The sequence below is a fragment of the Poecilia reticulata genome, linkage group LG17 (genome assembly GCF_000633615.1).
Source record: "Poecilia reticulata strain Guanapo linkage group LG17, Guppy_female_1.0+MT, whole genome shotgun sequence".
In the NCBI taxonomy this organism is placed as follows: Eukaryota; Metazoa; Chordata; class Actinopteri; order Cyprinodontiformes; family Poeciliidae; genus Poecilia; species Poecilia reticulata.
Genome location: NC_024347.1, coordinates 14,012,622 through 14,034,159, shown reverse-complemented (window position 1 = coordinate 14,034,159; position 21,538 = coordinate 14,012,622). Strand labels below are relative to the sequence as shown.

General features: G+C 37.8%; 1 protein-coding gene across 2 annotated transcripts in view; it reads left to right on the top strand.

The window, feature by feature from the left end:
- Positions 1 to 21,538, top strand: part of gpc1b (glypican 1b) — a 64,373-nt gene that overhangs the window by 22,214 nt on the left and 20,621 nt on the right. For both annotated transcript variants that reach the window (XM_008433799.2, XM_017310173.1), the window contains one exon: positions 15,014 to 15,172. In XM_008433799.2, the coding sequence (XP_008432021.1) occupies positions 15,014 to 15,172 (159 nt within the window). The remainder of the gene's footprint in view (positions 1 to 15,013; positions 15,173 to 21,538) is intronic.

Genomic DNA, 21,538 nt, shown 5'->3' with positions numbered 1-21,538 from the left:
CTTATTTTGCAAGCCTGTTAATAAAACATTATATTTTTTAAATAATTCCTAACTATTGTTTTAGTTTATTTTAATTCAGGTCTTTAAAATTTGCCCTATTTGTCATGAAGGTTTACATTAAAATTAAATAAAATGACTTCGCATTGTCATGCACCGCTGCCTTCTTGGACATAACGTGGCTCAGTTTCCCATAAGTCTGCCTTGTGCTGTCCCACAACACACACAATGACCCGCTACGCCTAATTTGTATCTGGTCAAAGCGTGTGCTGTTGGGAATCATGCAGGAGATGTGTGACATCCAGGCTGGTGGCCTACATAAGAACAATCATTTGGTGGCCTGGTTTACTGAAATGAGCTTCTGTGGTGAAATGGTTCTCTGTGCAGTTTCATAGGGAGTCATTGTGGTTTGTAKATAGTGCAGGATAACATCAACCACATATTCCGATATCCCTGAACATCTTCATCTTTTTCTTGGGATGTAATGATTTGTGTGTTGGATATGAATATCCTCTGTCACATTTTTTATTTTTTTTGTTTGTTTGTTTGTTTGTTTGTTTTGCTCTATTTTCTTGGCTGCCAAACTCTTGTTACTGCCTCACACTCTGGTGTCTTGGCATCTGACATTCATGTTTCTGTTTGTTTCAGTCTCTTTGGTGTCAGTTAGCCATGCCTATCCGTCTGTTGTGAAGACATTTCAGTGTTTCACAGTGACTAAGAGTGCCTAAAGTGTTAGCCTGCCCTGACCTGACTTCAAAATAGACAGCTTGGCATGCACGCTATTCTCACGCAGCCTCGCCAAAACAGGGCTTTCCTTGTACAGTTTTAGTTCCCATGTCAAGCCTTCCTTCAGATCACACTTTCAGAATGACTCACTGGTTAACTGACATTTGAGCTATCAACTGGGAGCAATCCTTAGATCCCGTGGCCATCATCATTACATATTTGATTGTCAGTTTGCAGGAATGTGCTGCTGTGTTGGTAATTTATGCTGTGATTGAGCCTTTCATGAATGTTTATTTTATTATAATGATAACATGCTAGAGGTGTAGATAGAAACATGCAATTTACATACTTTAAATGTTAAGAAGTTCAACTCTCTTGCTGCCAACATTGCAGACATTTGACAGGTGATCACACTATTTATCTTGATCTATATTAAAGCTAGACAGATGACATGAAATTATATAATTGAGAGAAACACCCCAAGGTAATGACTGTTGACTAGTTAAAGCCATTAATAAAACAAGTGAATTWTTGAAGATCTGGGCAAGTGTGGATTTGCTGTCTGAAATCCCAGTTTCACTGGCTAGATTCCCAGCCAGAGGCAAGGGAAAGAAAGGGGGGAGATGGCRTGTRCTTGTGTGTGTGTGGGAAGTGAGTTGGGGGAGTTGGGAGGTGGGTGTATGCAGAGAGAAGAGAGAAAAAGATGASTGAACTGAGGGAGGAAGTAAGACGGCAGTCTGTCCTTTGATCTGAATGAGGCAAAGAAACTCAGTCATGTTCTCTCCAAGAAAGGATCAATAGGCAGATCATCCAGCATTTAGTGCTTATCTGAGTCATTATTGGGATTAAAGAAGACCTGATCAAACATTTGACAGCCTTTCTCTCTGGCTTTGAAAGACTTAAATCAGAATAATGGGTGTGTTTTTGTATGTCTAAAGCCGATGACTGATAGATTTTGAAGAGTGGTGGCAAAGATTCACAGATCGCTGGATTGCAGTCAAGTGTTACATTATGTGTCATTTGTGCTCCCAATTTCCTTTCATTAGTACTTTGAACTCAATACTCTTGTGGGCTCAGAGCYTTAATCTTAAGCCGTGTTTCCATTGTTTTCCTTATACCCAATTTGAAGAATCACATTAGAAAAGGTTGATGGAACTGGCAAAGTTTGAAATAACCTCCCCAGTTTAGCAAAAAAGCACACCTTCATATATAAATTGTAAGATATTTTGAAGGCAATATCTTCAAAACTATATTTAGATTATTCTCACGTCTTTAAAATTAAGCATCCCTCTGGTCAAAACATTGCACAAAATTTATCTTCTCGGTACATTTCTAATTTGGGGACACCCAAGTTATTTAAATGAGCATAAGGGTCAGTTAGTGAGTTATTTATTCATATTAGGCCGCTTTCCTGGCTATTGAAGTTTTTGGATAAATGTGACAGGAAGTAAATACTGTAGTTTTTATGAAAGCAAGCTGATTCTTTCCACTCCACTATGAGATTGCATTTTACCTCCTAGAAACTAGAAAAAGTCCTGTGAAGTGTTAATGAATCCCTTCATTAACATGAAGTAGCCTGCATCATTGCTCCATCTTTTAAACAAGGTAATAATGATGCGGTAATTATGCGTACCTTAATGCACAAACATGCACCAGTCCCTCTAGCCACACCCTTAATTATGCAAATTGTAAAATGGAAAATGACTCGCTCTGTTAAATATTAGCACTCGCACAATGTTGAATCCATTAGTTCAAATCTGTATGTACAGATACTTGGTTTGAAGAACACATTTCTCTTTTCCCAGACTTGCTTGCTCTCCATATTGTTTTTTAAATTGAATGTTTTACACGGTCACTTTCCCATTCCTCATCAGTTTGCTGCTACACCAACATGCACCTCCAAGTTCCCGTCTCAGACTAAATGTGTTCTAGCCCTTGCTGCTTTGACAGGCTTTGACAACAGCAGGTCAAATTGCAGGAGAAAGTCCTGTCACAAGAAGAACATTGCTGCTGAATAAGAGTCCAGGCTTTCTCTCTCTCCCACACACACGCACACACACCCCCACACACACCCCCACACACACGCACACACACACACACACACACACACACGCACACACGCACACACACACGCAAGCTCACATATCTGCACACAGTCACACAAACCTTACACTGTTCTGGCTTCTTCGTTTTTGCCTGTTAGCTAATTTTCCTCATCTTCAAATGATGCTCCTGCTTTGGGCTTTGCAAGGTTTATATAAGAATGCCATGTTGATTAATTTAATATGAAGATTGTGCTAATAGCAAAATGATATTTTCATGACATTAAAACAAAAGTATTTAATATACTTTGTTTGCTAAATAAGTGAGCTCTTTATCCACTGAAAAACATTTTGTTTGCTGATCAATGTTTTCTACTTGTTTAATGTAAAAATCTTGAGATGTTTTTAATTGCAGCACAGTCAGCATCTTCTGAGAGATTTTGCCATTAGTTCTTGCAAATCTAAATTCAAGTCATTCATCTTTGCCTGTTTCTTTTTCAGTTCTGAGCTTGCAAATGACTTTGGTTTTGTGGAAACCTACTTCAAATAGAACCGAGCATTATAAAAGATGAACTGTGGGGCTTWATTGATAAAGACAAGTTCAAAGCTACAGCTGCACAATGGTTGGCTGGTGGTTGTCACCTCAAAGCAAGAAGGTCTCTGATTCATGAGGCCTTGCCTGTGTGAAGTTTGCATAACCCTTTCTTGTGTGTTGTATTTTTATATCCCTTGAAGCTGGGAATTCTTGTGCTGTGTTCAGTTTGCAAGTAAGAAAACCAGTGGGATTTAATTGTTTTAGTCAGTGAACAAACTAACAACTATTAGCCAAACATGCTAGAGATGCACCAAGTGGAGTTTTGCGGTCTGTWCTGTTAAGTCTGCCCGCTATGAGCAGGCATTAACTATTTTTTCTTGAAACAAAGGAAATGTCAGTCATTATGTGTGAGACAGGATTCTGTGTAAAAATGGGGTTATACATTAAAACAAAGACAAATGTCAGACTGCTAATAAAATATAAAAAAGAGAAATTAAGAGCAACAGTTAAACCAGCTTGAATGAACAGCAGACAATCCTCTTTAGAAAAAAAAWTATTTTTAATACCAATAGTAGCTAACTTTGCCTTCTCACCCGAGCAACAACTTCCAACCTAAAGAGCACTGTTAGGACAACTTGGATTTACAGACTCCACAAATATTTATGTAATATTTGTGTATTTCTTAGCTTCCAACTGATTCTTTTTTTTTTTCATTTTGCTGCCATTTTAGTTACTGAGCACTAGACAGCATTCTGGATTTGTCAAATTTGATTTTGGACTTGGAGCAMTGAGATTTCAATTTCTGATTACAAATTGAATGCAGCATAAAGGGACAGTATCAGTGAGTGGGAGAGTCCATGACTCCTTGCTTGTATAGGAACTTGTGTTGGATGTAATTGGCACTAGATAAATTCTGGTATTATTGGTTAAGGCAATGCACAGGATAAGCTAAGTACAGAAAATGAACACACACATAGTTGAAATGCTCCAATTCCTGCAGAAGGATCCACTTTTAAAACAAGTTTTCTGATTTGATTACTGTTAAAACTGCATGAATGAGAAATCAGAAAATAGAGTTTTYCCATTGCTATTGCCTAGTTAGAGAAAAAAAACAACAAAACAATAAGCCAGAAACGGGAAAAACTCATTTGCATTRCCTCCTAAAGACCAAGTTACCTTTGTGATGTTCAGAGTTTTTGACAGCACRTTATAGATCCAGAGATCCTACAGGTTTAACTTTGTGAAAAGATCATCTGTCAGTTCTTTCACATCCTCCTTCCTCCCCTTGTTTTTCTCAGACTTCTAGGGTTTATAGATGTGTGTAGTTACACTGAGACGTCAGTCTATTTTCCACACTTGATGTGGCAGGATGTTTTGTCTGATGTGTGCCAAGTCTTGACATCTATTGTCAAAAGCTCTTAAGGGATCATCAGTGAAATACCCACCTACGTGCACCTGAAAACACAAAAAAACAAAACTTCTATGCCTAGAAATGAGGTCAACTCCCAGCAGCTCATTCAATTTCTTTAGAGGTTGTACGTTATAGCACGTCTACACCACATCAGGAAGTTAGGTTTCTTTAAGATAACTTTAAATGACCCCTTCTCCCACCAGTCTCTCCTATGTTTTTGCAGTTACACTCACACTGACAATCAATCTGTCAGGTAACACACTGGGGAGATCAGGTTAAGGCATGCCTGCAACTTGCAAAAAAAGGTTGGGTAAGAGTAGAGGTGTAAAAAAAAAAAAACTAGGACAGGATGTTGGATGTTTTTTCCTCATAGTTCTGAGCAAGTTGCAAAGATGCAAAGAAGTGCAAACCTGCATTCTAGTTCAACTTAGTGAATTCTCGCGTTCCAYGCAAAGCAAAAATAGCTGTAGATTTATTAAAATATGTGGGAATTAATGATGGAGATGTCACCGAAGACAGCAAAACTTTGGTGGATAAGTTAATATTCTGGTCAGTGAACTACAACCCCAGATTGGCCCTCTTTGATGGCACTTTGTACCTGCTAAGTGCATGAGACAGGCTGCTGCTTTCAGTTAATGTAGCTGGCATTCACACACTTTAGTTATTCATCAACCACAGTGTGTGCGTGTGTGTATTTGTGTTTGGGTTAGGTTTGTTTTTGAATGAGAGAGAAAATCAGAATGAGCCTCAGAAATAGGGGACAGAACAAAAGCCAAAGGGTTTGTGCAAAATTGTGTTTCTATGTCACTCYGTGCACGTCCTATCASAGTGGAAAGTCAAACATGCATCTCAGGACTATACCGACTTAATTACAAAACCKGTTGTAATTCATCATGTTCCCTATATTTTACAACTCCCGTTAGAGGGAGTTCAAAACTGTTGCTTTCTTTGCACATACCCTGTGACTCATTGGAAAGGCTGCAGGAATGGACTTAACATTTATATATATTGCATTTTCATGCACTTGACAGTGCAGTAGAAAGTTTCGGTTTCGATTGAAGCTATTTCTCGCCCACTCACATTCTTCCTCTCACAACATTAGAAATTGCCAGCTTCAATTCATTTTGTTCAGTAAACAATGACATTGTATCGCTAACTCTCAGGGGTGATGCTCTAGCATCTGGCTCACATCTGCTGTGACTGAAGATTATGTAACAGGTTCAGAGATGCATGATTCATAAAGTTTGAATGTTATGCTTCCTCTTGGTAAATKTGTTATTTATTTATCTAAATATGCACAAGAAATGCATCAGTTTGGGTCTCGTTTTACCTCTAGAACTGCCTTAATTCTTTGTGGGATAAATTCTGTAAAGTGTCAGAAATGTGGGTCACTGTTAGAATGATAGCATCACGTCAGCAGATTTGTCAGCTACATGTCCATAATGTGAATCATGGATCTATTCTACCACAGATCTTGTGTTCCCATAAGACCCGACCGGAAGTAAGGCAGCCCAGAAATGTGCCATCGTGGTAGACAAATGGTAAACAGCGCTACATAGGAGTAGCATTACAGAGATTTCAATTTGTTTTTCTGCTCTTCGAGAGAACAACTTCAGTATCCAGCAAAAGCACATCTTATGAAAATAGGCAACAAGTCATGTGTGCTTCCTGAGAGTCATGGAGTAAGGAGGATCATGATGTAATTGGCTGTGACGATGAGAATTATCTGCATGTGTGTTTGTATTTTAAATGCATAAAGTTGATCCKTTCCCCAAAAAAGGTTCTTTCTACTGTACACATTCTAAATGCAAGCACTCAAAGGATTAATAATAAGATATCTTATTATTCACCAGAACGTGTTTGCTTCTCTACTACCTGCTATTTCTGATGCAAAATAAACAAACATAATGTAAATCTGAGTGCTGCTTATTAACATTATGCAGTTATAAATATCACATAAGCAGTGACCGCGTGTATAGGAATGCAGCAGCAACTGAGTGTCATTTAGACTTTTTTTAATCAAACACATGCTTTGCARCAAGAAGAAAATATGTGTTTGCACATCTACATTTTATAATTATTTTTCATACTTTATGCTGCTGGATCTGCCATAACTTTACTTCTTTGTCTACAAAGTACTTTCTTAAAGCCATCAGTTCAAAACAAGATTGACTGACTGAAAGCATCACAGTTTTAATTCYGGTGAGCCGGTGCAAATGGCAGCCTCACTTTTCTATTCTAGCTAACAGGAGCAGAACTGAGTGACAACTTCTGCTGCTGCTGCTGTAGATCAGGGAGTGTMCAGCTGCTGCTCCAACATACATGAATGTGTTGTCAGTGTTACAAGCGGTATCCCTAATAAAATGACTGGTGAGTGTAGAATAATCGGTGTAGAATAATCGGTAAGCGTAATATATCTAGTACCTTTTACATGTTGCTTACTAAATAACCAAACAGTTTAATCCTTTAAAGTTTGAGAAGTCAGACTTTCTCTGTGGGATGTGCTAAAGTGTTGCGCAGCAGAAATCTGTTTCAGATGAGACTGATGAGATTTCTGTGGGTGGATTTGGTCTGGTACATTGTATGTTCACAACAGCTTGTAATTTACAGTCATTACACATTTATAGTTTTCTTTTGCACCTTCAGAGGATGCCTTAATAGCCTTTTTCAAGAATTGCTCTATCCTCCTGTTACGCTTCAACAGCACTACTTATTTTCATACAGTTTAAATTAATRCAGTGCCATTTAACACAGTTAGTCTTTTCGAGTTTAAATAATTACTTACACAAATGTTTCCTTAATTAATTATTCAAGTGAAGGAAATCCCCCCCCTTTTTCTATGTAAATGTACAGAGCAAGAGTATTTCCTCTGCTACTGTATTGTAGTAAACATAGAAGCAGAAACATGTCTGGTCATTCAGCAGAGTAGAAACACAGTGAACTTGAAGATCGTAGTGCGTTAAAGCAGCTGACCGTAGTGGTAATGTGTTATAAATGTTGTATAGCTGCCATCTAGTCTGGTTGGAGAAAGCTATTTATGTGACTCTGTGTGTCTCACATTACCAGGCTGAGTATCCAGAGTCTGTAGGTGACAGACGGGGGTAACCTGTGGGTCATCCTCTGTGTTTGAACATTTGAGGCTCAAAGAAAGCCCTGCTGAGCTTTTAGACTGTTTTCTAGTTAGAAAGTGTCGTCTATTACGAGCTTTTTGTTAGAATGGTGTGTTAAACATCAGTGCGTGCTGTTTGCGGATGAACTATGTCAACTTTTGCTGCCAAGCAGTCTTGTTGTTCTTCATGTGTTTAACCCTAATCCACTGTTCAAGAGTATGTGGGTGTGTGCATGTGTGCAATTCCTGGTTTTGCATGAATGCTATGTATGGCACAGGCAATAATCCACCAAGCTGTGGACGCACTCTGACCACTGGCTGGATTAGGCTGTTAATCCCTTTGGTCCCACAGCTCAACTCTGCATGCAAACACACGCACACACACCCACACACACACTCGCTCACATATATTGCACATTGTGATTTGAATCTCATCAGTTATATGCTGTCAGTCAACACCAAAAGTCATTAGTGGTGTCCTTGTGATTCTTTTCTTGCTATTTTGTGAAATGTTTTTGAGGAAAAAAGTATTCATAAAATGTTTGAATGTAAAATTGGACTTTTTTTTTGATACAATAGCAGACTTTACTACTTGTATATCTAGAATCGAGTTTGTCTTAATTTTAGCTCAATATATAGGCAATAATTTTTCTTTTTTTGAGACTGTTAAACATCCTGATTAATAGAAAATGATGTATCCTAACAAAAATTATTACTAAAATGCTGAACTGGGATCTGGTTGGAGTCTCTGGAGATCACATGGAGGCTTTCTTTTTTCTTACTGGGTAGGATCTTCATTGGATCATGTCAGAATCTACTGAGCTGTCATGGCGAGTTCCTCTGGGTTCCATTCTTGAAACTATAGTTTTTGTTATATAATCTTTTTTTAAGTCTGTTAAATCATTTTGGTGAGTTTTCCACTCTTTAGCAAGTGTTTTTCACTAGGGGTGTCTCAATGCCAGTTTTTTTCCACACAAAATACAAGTACTTCAGTTTAGGTACTTGCAGTTAACAAGTTGGTACTTATGCTTCCCAAAATAACTTTATGTTATTTGTTTTACCAGATCATAAATGGAGCATGATGCACAGATTGTTTAGTCTTCAACTTCTTTATCAAATTACTCATCAAAACATGTGTTTTTTGCTAGAGTTTATATCTATGGCAGGACCCTGACCCAAAATTTGGGCCTGGTCAGGACAGAATAATTTGCTTAGTGGTCTGGTTGGGTTTAGACTTCTGTGGCACATTTAGTAATACATAATATGAGAAAGCTAAAACAGAATGCACAAAAACATAGTTTTAATAGGTTTAAACTTTTGCTGTGATCCATACGCTTGTTTACGTGACACCAGTGACTAGAATCTCTCACACCGATACTTTTTGAATCCATGCGCATGTGCATTCGATGACATGCTGAAATCAGATCCCCATCTAGTGGCTTGGAAGCAGAAATACAGCTCAAGATGTCTTGGCGGTGCCGTCTAAACGTCAAACGTTTCTCCAGTCGAMATTTAGAAATATGGCAGTTTTCAGTCATTGGTCTAGTGTAAATGCAGACTACATAGAGGAGTAGGTAGCTTACCCTGTTGAGGAAGGAAAGAAATTAAGGTCCAGATGTTCATCAGAGTGTAACCCCTAATTTACACTGCATCTGGCTTCGCTCTGCTGTGCATTTCACAGGCGTTCCAGAGTACCTCAATTTCCACTGGTGGCGTTCCTTCTCCTCTCCAATTTGCTGCTAACAGCAGAGGTGCAACAAGAAGCATGTGCGGGAAATGAGGGATTGTACATTAAAGCCGGTGATAAAAAGGATGAGTGGTGTCATGTAAAATACTGTCGTTCTCAACTTCCAAAATTAATATTTTCCCTCCACTGGTCTCCCACTTTGTTTGCCTTGACTGGCGGACCTGCTGTGACTTGATAGGTTTCTGAATTAAAGCCACATGCTTTGTGTGTACGCATAGTAATAACTGATACATTCGGATATATGTATAAATATACCCTTATTTTCATTAATATATCTAGTTTKTGGGCAAATATAGTCTGTCATGGTGAATTATTTTGAAAATATGGATTTTGGAGTTTGTGCTCGTGCAGGTTCAACTGAAGACAATGACGGGTGCATATGTATTGCGGAGGCTGCGCCAGGATGGCACAGAACAGACCCGGAGTAAACCAGAGTAAACCAGGAGCAACAAGCAACAATAAATGCCCACGCAGCTCCACCCTGTTCTGCTTCTATCAATCATGTATCCCAGATGATAAAAGCTAATCTACTGGTGGTCCAAAAACATAGTAATTAAGCTTAATTAATTAAATATAATATGTTGCCCCCCTTGTTGGTAGCTTACCTAAGCACAGAGGGCAGTCTGCTTGTTAAGTGTCCTCTGTGCTTACCTTGAAATATCTCCAGACCAGAGGGTCGCATTAGTCATATTTCTGTCTTTGACAGTTTTTTAAAACAGTGGTGTGATTAYAGGCAAGTGGCTAATTTCTACCTCTAGTCCTACTTGTTGGACAATCTTACATAATAATAAAAATAAATATTGCAAATAATACTGTACATTGCAGTGACAAAAAGAGCAGTCCTAAGATGGATCTCACTTTAACAGTGACCTAGCTACATGGCAACACTATTTTGTTTCACAGACTCCCAGAGCAGTGATGCTTTCTTAATTTCCTGTCTTCTTCTCTCCTTCCCCCTTTTCCCACCATCTCTAAAAGCCTGTGACTGCTGGTCTCTCCCATGCTTTATCACAGTATGTGTGTGTGTGTGTGTATGTGTGTGGGTGTGTGCGTGTGTGTGTGTGTGTGTGTGTGTGCGTGTGTGCGCGTGCGTGCGTGTGTGTGTGTGACCTTATTCTGCCTTTTGAGATTGCAGTTTAATAGAACCCTTCCTCCCTGATGAACAATGATAAGCTAATGACTCGGGAATTTAGTAGCCATATCTGCCTAAAGAAAAACAAAAAGAGGAAGTGGTGACAAAAGAACCAAAAAGACCTTAAAATGTACAATTAATTACTCTGAAATTTCCCTAACAAAACTTTTTGAGGGAAGTGCATTTATGGAACTAGTTTCCTCCTTTCTTGTTCAGATTTGTGGTATGAGAAGAACTGTAGGTCTGATATTTTTGGTTGCTGTTTACATGCTCTTATGATTTGAATGTTAAAGCCTGTAACTTCATTTTGGTTTAATTTCAAAATTCGGCTGAGGAGGTGGACAGAAAAGCACTGCCGGATTGATGTTTTAGGTAGATTCATGGGTGTGGCCACATGCGCATTAGTTGTGCAGTGTGCTGCTATGCTCYGTTGCATTAACTTGAATACCTTTCTTTTCCTCAGTGGGTTAAATGATCTCCTCCTCTGTTAATGTCAATGCGGGGCTCGTTTTTGTTACAACTTTTATGACTCCCATAAAATATGTAATTTTTACACAGGACTGATTCGTCCACCACATTTGGTGAGTTTCCGTATAGGTTTAGGCCTCCACAAAGCTAGTTCATTTGACAGAAGCATAATAAGAAGAAAYAGTGTGATTATAATATGCTTTCGCAGCGCTTTCACTGCTTTGCCCTAATACAACTTCATATACACAAAGCTAGAACTGCCACAAGGGTGACTTAAATGCTCCATTTAAACCTCGTTCAATTCACCTTGCAATTTTACAATTAATGTAATTCTTAATCAGTTAAACAATGATTTAAAACCAAAAAATGCTATTTTTATTTMATAGACAAAGTTTAAGTATGCATCAAGTGTTTATGTGTTAATCATTATCGTCAAAGTAAATGTCATGCAAAAGCTTATTTGTCAATCAATTCGCCTGAGAACTCTCAAAATATATAGGGACAAATCAACCACAGTTTTAACTTACTTTGTCACAAAATCAAAATTATGAACACCAGTTTTCGTGTCACTAATCTATATGTGATAAAACAATAAACAAATATTAAATGAACAGAACACAAACTGGAAGTCAAAAGTCAATAAAAAGAGTCATATRAGTAAGAATATATTATTCTAACTATTTACACTTGGCTATTTACAATGAAGCTAATAAAATTATGTACAATTTGCAGCCAGTGTAGATTCCCTCTCTTCACCTGGCACAACTCCTGCTGCAGATGTCAGAGGTTTTATTTTTAGAGCACCATCTCTGCACTTGGCACTCCCCCTCTTTTTTGAGCTTGCTGAACTTTTGAGTCCTGATGGGTTAGACTTCCACCTTATTTTATCTGCCTTGATTGCTGTCTCCTCACCCATAAAATCTGCACAAAACTCCTCTGCCAGCTTCTGCAGAAATGTGTGTGCAACAGGACATGAGTATTTAGCTATTTCTGTAAGGTATGTCATATAACACATCAATTGACCATCTCCACATATCACCCTTTACTAAATATCTACTATCCAAATATTCCACCTGTGTTTTGTCTCGGTGCTCCACAGACTCTGGCTTTGGATTCATCCAATGAGTGATGCACAGTGCTAAGGATACAAACATTTTTGTGAAACATTCCCTGAAAAATGGACAAAAAAGCAGAAATCTTTCATTAATTAGAAAAATCCTTACTGTCCAGAGAGATTACRTGACAGCTTTTTCTGAGTGACATTACATTTTTTTTTTTACATTCAGAAAGTAAATCAATTACCTTGAGAAGCTGTCATAGGACTTTATTATTTTTTACTTGTTACTTCAAAGATGTTCACACAAACGGATACAAATARTTTCTCTTTTCCTCTGCCTGCATTTTYTCCACATAGTGACCTGCCATCTGTGTGCCTGGTGTTTCCAACTCCAGCTGCCTTTGGGATGTGCAGAATTATAACAGTGCGCAATTACTTGTCTGCATGTCAAGAGCTTTGATTATGCCTTGCCTGTCACTAGACAGCAAACGTGCAAGATAAAGAAAAAGGAGGGAGAGACACATCAGTCACAGTTGGATACGTGTGTCTGAGGAAACAAGATCGTTTTTTGGACAGGGCCATCAAGTGGAGGGGTCAAAATGCCCCCCCCCCCCTATTCTGGTGCCCATGTGAAATGGTGAAGTCGCACTCTGATTAATTTATAGAACAATGAGACAGAAAYACCCTTATTATTCTATGAGCAAGAGCAAGTTTCAGACATACAAAGGGAAGGCAAAAGAATCTGTAACACTGATGTCTCATCAAATCGTGCCTAGAGTCTTACCCAATGTTCAGCCAGGTGGATAATAATTACAGCTTTGACAAGTTAAACCATTAATCAACCACTTATGTGTGTTTACCAAATGTACGTGCAAACAAAGTAATGCTGATGTGAGCTGACACATTAATTAAATGCTTCAAGTTTTGGAAYGGTGTTAGATGAGTACAGTCAGTGGAAAAGCTCTGATTACACAGAGACTTGAACTTGCTCCTGAACTTGTCACACTTAGCTTTTTCTTAGACCTGTTATTAAACCTCATCCTTSTTCCAATGAGGAAAATGTCCTGTTTTGACCACAATTGATCTCCCTTGTGTAGAATGGTTTTGCATAGTAACAAYCACACGAGAGACATGTACATGGGGAAATCTTAGTCTGTATATGTAAGTGGGAAAATATACATTTGTGTCAACTAATAGGACTTCCAATTTAGGCAAAGCAGTGAACTTCAAGACTGCCCAATGGGATTTCAGAGGAATATAAGCTGGACTTGATACAAAAGGGCAGGCAATTGTCTTAGTCTTAACAAAGCATTTGTGCATGTTTTTGGAAGGTCTTTACACAATACACTTAAATGKCATTCACTGTTAATGGATGRATAATGTAATCAGAATAGCAGTAAGGTAACCTGCATTACAAGCAGTACTTTGTATAATATGCAACCTATTGTTAAACAAGAAAGCACTTTGTACTTCAAATTTGATGCTGGTTGTAAATGATCACAAAAAGACAATGCAACTGATCAAAGAGTATTTGTTTTTCAAAATAATTTTATAATATGGTTTTAAGGTTCGAGGATTTTAGTAAGACAGACATCATATTTGTCATGATTCTGTGTGGTTTATAGGGGACCCCAGAGAGACAGGGGCAGCAAGTGGTGTTGAAAGCTTAACAAAAATGATGAACAAAAACATATTTAAATTGTAAGGAATGCAGAGAGCCATTGTAGAACAAAAAAAAAAAAAAAAACAGGAACCAGGAACAAAATCCAGCAGAGTAAATGGGGACGCAACAAGATATAATTGGAGAATAACTGGAGGATTCAGCAAGCAGTGACTGAGAATGAGTAGTATGTTTACTAGGGAGTTTGATTATAGAACAAGGAACAGATGGCTGATTAGAAACAGGGTGCAGGTGTGTGGCTAGAGAGCCGAAGGCAGGCTGAGGAGACAGAAAGAGAGAGTTAAAATAGCACAGGAGGCAASGGAAAGTATACAAACTGGGTAACTAGGTAAATAAATCCAACACCAAAGAATGAGTAGACATAAGGAACATAACAAAACTAGAGCAAGGTGGAATAATTAGACTCAAGAAATACACATAAACTAGAATCACTAAGAAAGAACTGAACTAAAATAAAACAGAAACAAGGCTGATTTAATCAAAGAAAGACACTAGGACCACAGAATAATAATGAAGCTAAAAGAAATGAATCAAAACCTAAAAACAACTCAAAACAAATCAAGGTCTTGGCAATATTATTCATTGTTTCTCTTCAGAGCATTAATATTGTTTATTCCATACAAATATTGTATATATATTTTTAACAGTTTTCTATGTTTGTTTTTTGTGGAAAGTCACAATTTCTTCATTTTTTTCCCCTCAAAGAAGCCCCTTTTCTAATGTGATCATACATAAAACTTTCAAATATCTTCTTGGACAAAAAAAATGTTTTGTGTTTAATTTCCAGTATGATGTTACTTACAATGTTCAGAGGCAAGTGTACTTTAAGTAGTGTGTGATAGGAATCCATAATAAAACTTTAAACTGACTAATTACCAATATGTAGATGTGACTATTTCATCCATCTCACACCTCATGTTTCCATATTAAATTATACATTTMATACCTGCATGCAGCAATACCATAGACAAGTCAGGTGCAGTCAATTTGAGTAGATTTTTTTTTTTTTACATGACAGCAGTAAAATTTTTCATTTTAATGCTAATTTTTGGATTTTATCTTCAGTCTTTTCCTTACCTCTCTAACTCTTGCATTGTCCCTCTGCCAGGGGAGCACCTGCGCATTTGTCCCCAGGGTTACACCTGCTGCACCATCGAGATGGAGGACAATCTGGCTACGCTCAGCCGCAGGGAGATGGAAGGACTTCTCAGAGAAGCTAAGCGACCCTTACAGAGCTCACTTTCATACAGTTACAACACCTTCAATGGTGAGTAACAGCATTCTCAATAACTGCAAGCAGCTGCAAAGCGTTCCRTGTGATGCATCTCTTTATATATTCAGTAAAAGGGCATGACCAGATAAAATGTTTTTCACTCCCTGGAGAGAGATAATATTGTCTACAAAAGAAAATAATCTAGAGCAAAAGGGGAAATTATTTTAGTGAATTGTTAAAGTGGAAGGTTCCTCCTGGAGTTCACTTATCATGCAGCAAGGCTCAAAATACACCTCACAGTGTTCCCACTATTGGGTTGTCAAGGTTCTTGTGTCAATCATAGCATAAACTAACAGGCCGGATGTTTTTCAAGCGATTTTCATCTTCAACAAATCACTGTTTTACTGCCTTCTTAATGCGTTGTCAGCAGTAAAACGTTAGAATACAAATGTATGCAGCTTTTGTTACCAAATCTAGGAATTTATTGTGGCGTACGAAATGACTTGGTAGTAGAGTGACTTGGCAAGCTTTCTGCCACCATTGGTAGTACTTTATATATAAGCAGTGGTGATGGTGTGTGATGTTTCGACTCGTACGTAAGAGACTTTGAGAGTCAACATCATACAGCACAATGAAATAGGACATTACTGTCTTAGTAAGACTTGAATAAAAATTTAACCTATAACAACACAGAGACAACTCATTGATGAATGGGTCAGTGTCCTGTATAGTGACATGCATACCCGGTCCAAAAGGGATACTGATGGTTGTTCTCCAAACATATGAAAAAGTAATTTCCATTGTTGAAGATTGATGCAACAAGGTAATTATATGTCTCCAAAGACTTACTCCAGTTAATGGAAGGGTGCTTTTTCTGCTCCACTTCTTAATCTTAGACAGTTTGTGACAATAGCTCTGTTGGCCAGAGCCGAGCTTGACTAGTTTGTCTGACCTTTTCAGAGCACAGTGATTAGTGGCTGAGTGAGACTTGTTTGCTTTTCTTCCATGACTTTGTGCCCTTCTTTCTCCTGACCCTTTCTTTTTACTCTCAGCACTGAGTTGCAGTGCCAAAGGGATACCGTCACTGCACCAAAACAGAAATACGCAATAATATGTGCAGGCCAAGAACCTGTCAGAGATWTGAAGTTTTATTCAAAGTTTGTTTGTGTTTTCCAGCAGTTTTCAAAATGTCCCATTCTTTGGTTAAACATGTAATTTAGCACAACAGGAACCTGCAAACAAACAAAAAAATTCTAACAAAACTCACATTCAAGCAGCACTCATTGCTACATGTTTTATATTATTTTTTAAGTTAAAAAAATAAAAGAAAAAAATAAAGGTTGACATATCAGAAACACTTTTGCATGCTTTGCCTCAACGGTCATTTGGAGATCATTTTGTTCAGAGGCTTGACAAACAAGTAGGTGCAAGTTTATGATAATTGCTTGTGATTTGAAACAGAAAGATAATAAAATTGTTCTTTCTTGTTCATCACAAATGCCGCTACAAGCTTTAATCTCCTATTCTCTGCCTTAGACCTTGGGAGTTTGCAGGGAGGCTTAAAGTGTGTTAAGTTGTTGTTTATCTGGGTTTTGTGKTGTATTATCTCACAAGAGCACAAATAATTTAGTTGTAAATGAAGTTGCCAACCCTACAGACTGGGAAGCTTCCTATCTATTAGACATGAGGTTGGAGATGTCTCTTGAGCATGCTTTTCTAGCTAATGGGAAGCAGACTGATTATGATACGTTAGTATTGGGAGCTGGTATAAATTAGATGCCGTTTGTCAAATCAGTAAATTTACTTCACTAATTTATTGAAAAGAGGCTGCCATTACATTGCCTGTTAGTAACTCCTCACTGTAGGTGGTATTTTTTTGAGTTTGCCATAGCCCATAGTCAATTCCTTTGCCAGYTTGCATCTTTATTTTGTATTTATGCATGTCTATTTCATCCTTTATTTGTAACTATAAAGGTATGGTTTCATACCTATAAACCATGATGTTCCAGTTAATATTTTGCTGTAGTTAGCATAAACTTGTTCATATCATAGAAATGGTCATAAGAAATGTTCTGATCTCATGTGTATTATATATCTTATTGAAAATTTTGATATTATGATCTTTTGTCATTTATTTTGTTTCTGATCCTAATTTAAGTAGGTTGACTCTTATACAATATGACCACGTCATATTCTAAACTGTCATGTAAACTGTCATCATCCATACCCTATTATGATACACACTTCCTGTTTTTAAGAGAGAAAAACTGGACCTTATTAATGTTAATATATTGAGTGACCCTTTGTGGAATTATGAGTTTGAGGAGTTTCCGTCAAGAGTTACAGCACAATAAGGCGCTTTGGCTGAAAACAGACATGTGGCACACATAAGACCCAAGATCAAGAAAAGGGAGTTGCTGTGTTCTCTCTGAATATGTGGAGACCTTAGAGCTCCTGTGGCTTGGCTGTTCTACACTGGCTTTACTTTTTTCTTAGACAGTGGTTAACAGGGTATTTTCAATGTTGTTCTCAGCGGAAGCCTGTCAGTTTGACTAACGTCTTTATTGTTCAGGCGAATATCTGAACATTGTCTACTGTAGGCAGTGTTTCTAGAAAGAGCTGAGCCATAGACAGGGGTTAAATAGACTGTGATAGCTTATATTTTTGTCATTTAAATGACAGTTTGGCAGTCACAGTGCTTCTTGTTAAGGACATTGTTTTTTGATAGCTTAAGGTTGTACAGGAAACCAGTTGCAACKGTTTCAGCCAACAGTTAGACATATGTTGCTGTTGACTAATGGCTGTTCCTTTTATAGGTGTCATGTTCATTTGAAGCCAGAAAAAAAAAAAGATGTTGCGGAAGAATAAAGTTTTAAACAGACAACTTTTTTCCTTTCATACGACCAGAAAAACATGCAGTGACATTGTACCATACTTTTATTCCTGCACATCTGGCTGTATTTAGCAGGGTGTGGGCTAACTAGCGCCATGTGGCTAAGTGCAGGGTGTTACTGTTCCAACCCAGTATGGCTAGGGCTTTTGAGCCCAGGAACTTTGGAAGAAGCACCAGCAAAACCACAGATTAAAGGACCAGTATGTTCACATGCAGATGTCTCTGGGCATTAAGTTTGTACAATCTGTAAACGTCCATCCGTCTGTCCGTCTGTCCGTCCATCCGTCCGTCCGTCCATCCATCCAACCATTTTCTGAACACCCTCGTCCCTTAGTGGGGTCGGGACTCTGTAAATGTGAACATACAAATATGTTTTATATGCATTTTTTTTCAGTTTCTAATGTCTGGCCTTCTATATTAGCAGCCAGGTATGTCAGACAAAAGCCCAAGACTTGATATTTGCCATTTGGCCAAATACTACCGTGAGTGATTTTTGGATTTATGAAGAGACGGTGTGTTTGTGTGTGCGCGTGTGCATACTTGTGTATGCATTCATGCGTCTGTGTTCCTATTGGATTCCTCCTTCACTGCTCAAATGCATTTGAAATTAAAATAATATTGTTTGCTTGTGTCAGTGCTAGATTCAAGTGAGAGTGAGAGAGCCATGTTAACAAAGCAGGTATCTGACGTCCTTTAAGCAGTCACAGTTACAACAAAGTTCTGCAAACAACGCCGCACTCCTCTGCTAGCCCTGTTGTTTTTAATGTGCTCATTTGACTTGGTTTGGGTTAAAGAGCAATAAACTCTGGAAACATGTGAAAATTGCCAATCAAGTTCAGCCTTATGTAGATTTTAAGGTGTAAATAATTTTTATTTAGGCAAAATGTTTATCTTCAACAGAAAATGAGAGAAGCATCTCTCAAAATAAAACAAAACAATAGATTTTTTTTGGGTGGAAACAAATCGGTTTTATTACCAATGGCACATTAAAATTACTTCTAGACTTCTCAATAATCTGTTGAAAGAACACTGCATGCTATTACAGTAATCTATATCTTGTTTTAATTCATTTTAAAGCTTTTTTAGTATTTGTGGATGTATTTTCTACAACATGTTTTTCGGCAACGGCATCAACAGGCTAGGGCCGTCCCTGCATATGCATGGCCCATCATGCGGTTTYTCAAGCCAGGCTCCTGATTTCTAAAACTGGCCCGTGAATTGGAGCCCAAAGCTTAATGAGATTATAAAATCAAAAAGTACACCATTCACAGATACCAGAAGTTAAGATTAGTCGGGAAGCCAAAACCAGTCAATACTTCAGATTGTATCAAGACCTCCCTTCTGTTACGCTCCAAATGAATGAATGCAGGCATACCGATAGGACACTATTGTCATTAATCTCTATGTAATATAAGGAAAGTCTAATCCACTCCTGTAGTCTACCTACCAAATTATAATTTTCTRCTATTGGGGTCACCTTTKATAATGTCAGAAAAAGACAAGGTCATCTACTACTGTCATAGGGCTTGATTGACTCAATTTATCCGCATGCAAATCACGTCCATGGGGACACAGCATACACTGACCCAATTATGCCAAATACACTTTTGCTCTTTAGTAGTGATGGCACCTTGGGAGAACAAAATGATGAAATGAACAACTGAAACATGGAAAGAGAAGTACCTATGTAAGGAAGAAGGAAACTGGGGCAAGACTTGGAAAGCAAATTAAGATAGAAAGAAAGAGAACAAAAGAACAGAAATGATAAGAATAAATAATTGTGTGAATGTTGTAGAAAACGGATAACAACAACAGAAAAAAGAAAGATGTTGCAAAAGGGAACCAGATGGGTAGTTGAAGAAAAAGGTCTTAGCAAACGGTGCGTTATGCCAGCCAGAGAATGTTTTGAGAGGGACAAGAGAAAGGAATAAAGGCTTCCATTGAGAGCTTTTGATAAATGGCGTGCATTATGTGATGTGTTGGCTTGTTTAATGTAGGGCACCTTTTAATAGTATCTAAATTCTCTCTGAGGTTTTAGCAGTGTTCCTGGAGCATAGTGTGTTTGTGATAAGTGTTATCATTGGTGGAGAGTTAGTCTGACTCAGAAGCAATCTAATGGCTCCCAGAAAGCCATTTGTCCATAGACAGTACTCAGGACAGAAACAACATTTGGTTTGGCCTGTTATGTTTATTCTGTTGTTGTCCTTGCAAAAGTAGGACAATAACAAAGGCCCAAACTTTAACAATMTTTTGTATGTTTAGATTGAGGGGTATATTTTTGCTTTAAGTGAACTACTATGCAGTAGTAACAATTACTGCAGTTCTTATTTTCATACAACCACTCTCCATAAATCTCCATCCAGGTGAGTATAGAGAAAAAGCTGAAATAGTGGCCGAGTTTATGGTAATAATTTTGTCAAAATGCAGGTTRAAATACAAGGAAAGAACATTCTTGCTGTTACAGTAGCTTGCTAAATGTGTTTGTTGACTAAGTAGTTAMGATTGACTTAGTAAGGTGTAGAATGTGGATAAGAGGATATGGATAGTGTAAYTTTAAATGTCTAAAATATGTTTGCATATTGAAAAATGTGGTTTTCTCAAATGAGAAATMTATACTGTAATCTATACTGAAAGTACTGTACTTTCTCAGTACTTAACCAACATCTCTTCAGAAATAGCCACATACACTATTACTTTAATATTAAAATAAATGTACAAGTTTTTTTAAACTTTGTTGTCATTTTGTATTTTTATCCTATTTTCATTTCGGTTGTTGTCTTAGTGACCATATTAAGACATGAACCATTTACACATAAAATGTGCTCTCATTAGATTTTGACTATCCAGAGGAATTTTGACCAAGTAAAATATTTCCAGTACACAGGCCCATCGCATTAATCTTTCTTTGAGTCATGCATGCAGTTCACATGCACAAGTGAGAAAAATCTTGGGGTTAAGTAGAGTGCTTGGCAGCTTGAAGGGCCTCTCCCCAACCTCCATTTTGTCCCCCCAAATGTCTTCCCTAGTATTATTCAAACTCAAAGTATGGGAAATACTGAAGACAGAWATACTGCAGCAGAGACAACCATGCGCAAGAGTTMATGTGGAGTTGACTATAATTGAAAGCTCAGTATTGATTTGTACAAAGACAGTTGCGGTTTATAGAACGGAGCATTTTCACACATAAAACCAGTCATTTTGTGGTAAGTAAAGATGTGTCTTTTAAATGATGATGTATGTATATTTGGTAAAGTTTAGACGCAGTGGGAGGCAAAAAGCAAGAAAGTTAAAATGAGTATTTTATATGTCAAAGAGCCTAGGTAAGAAAGTGTGGGGTGATTACAGATGTAAGCATTAACTCCACTCTCATCTCAGGAAGACATTCATTAGGGGATGCATGCCTCATTTACCATTTTGTAGGTGTGTGTGTGCATGCTCAGACAACAATGTGGTTGTTGCTTTGTGCATTTCCCTTATCCAGTGCTACATTCATTAAATACGGTTTGTACCGATTTTTAAAATATGTT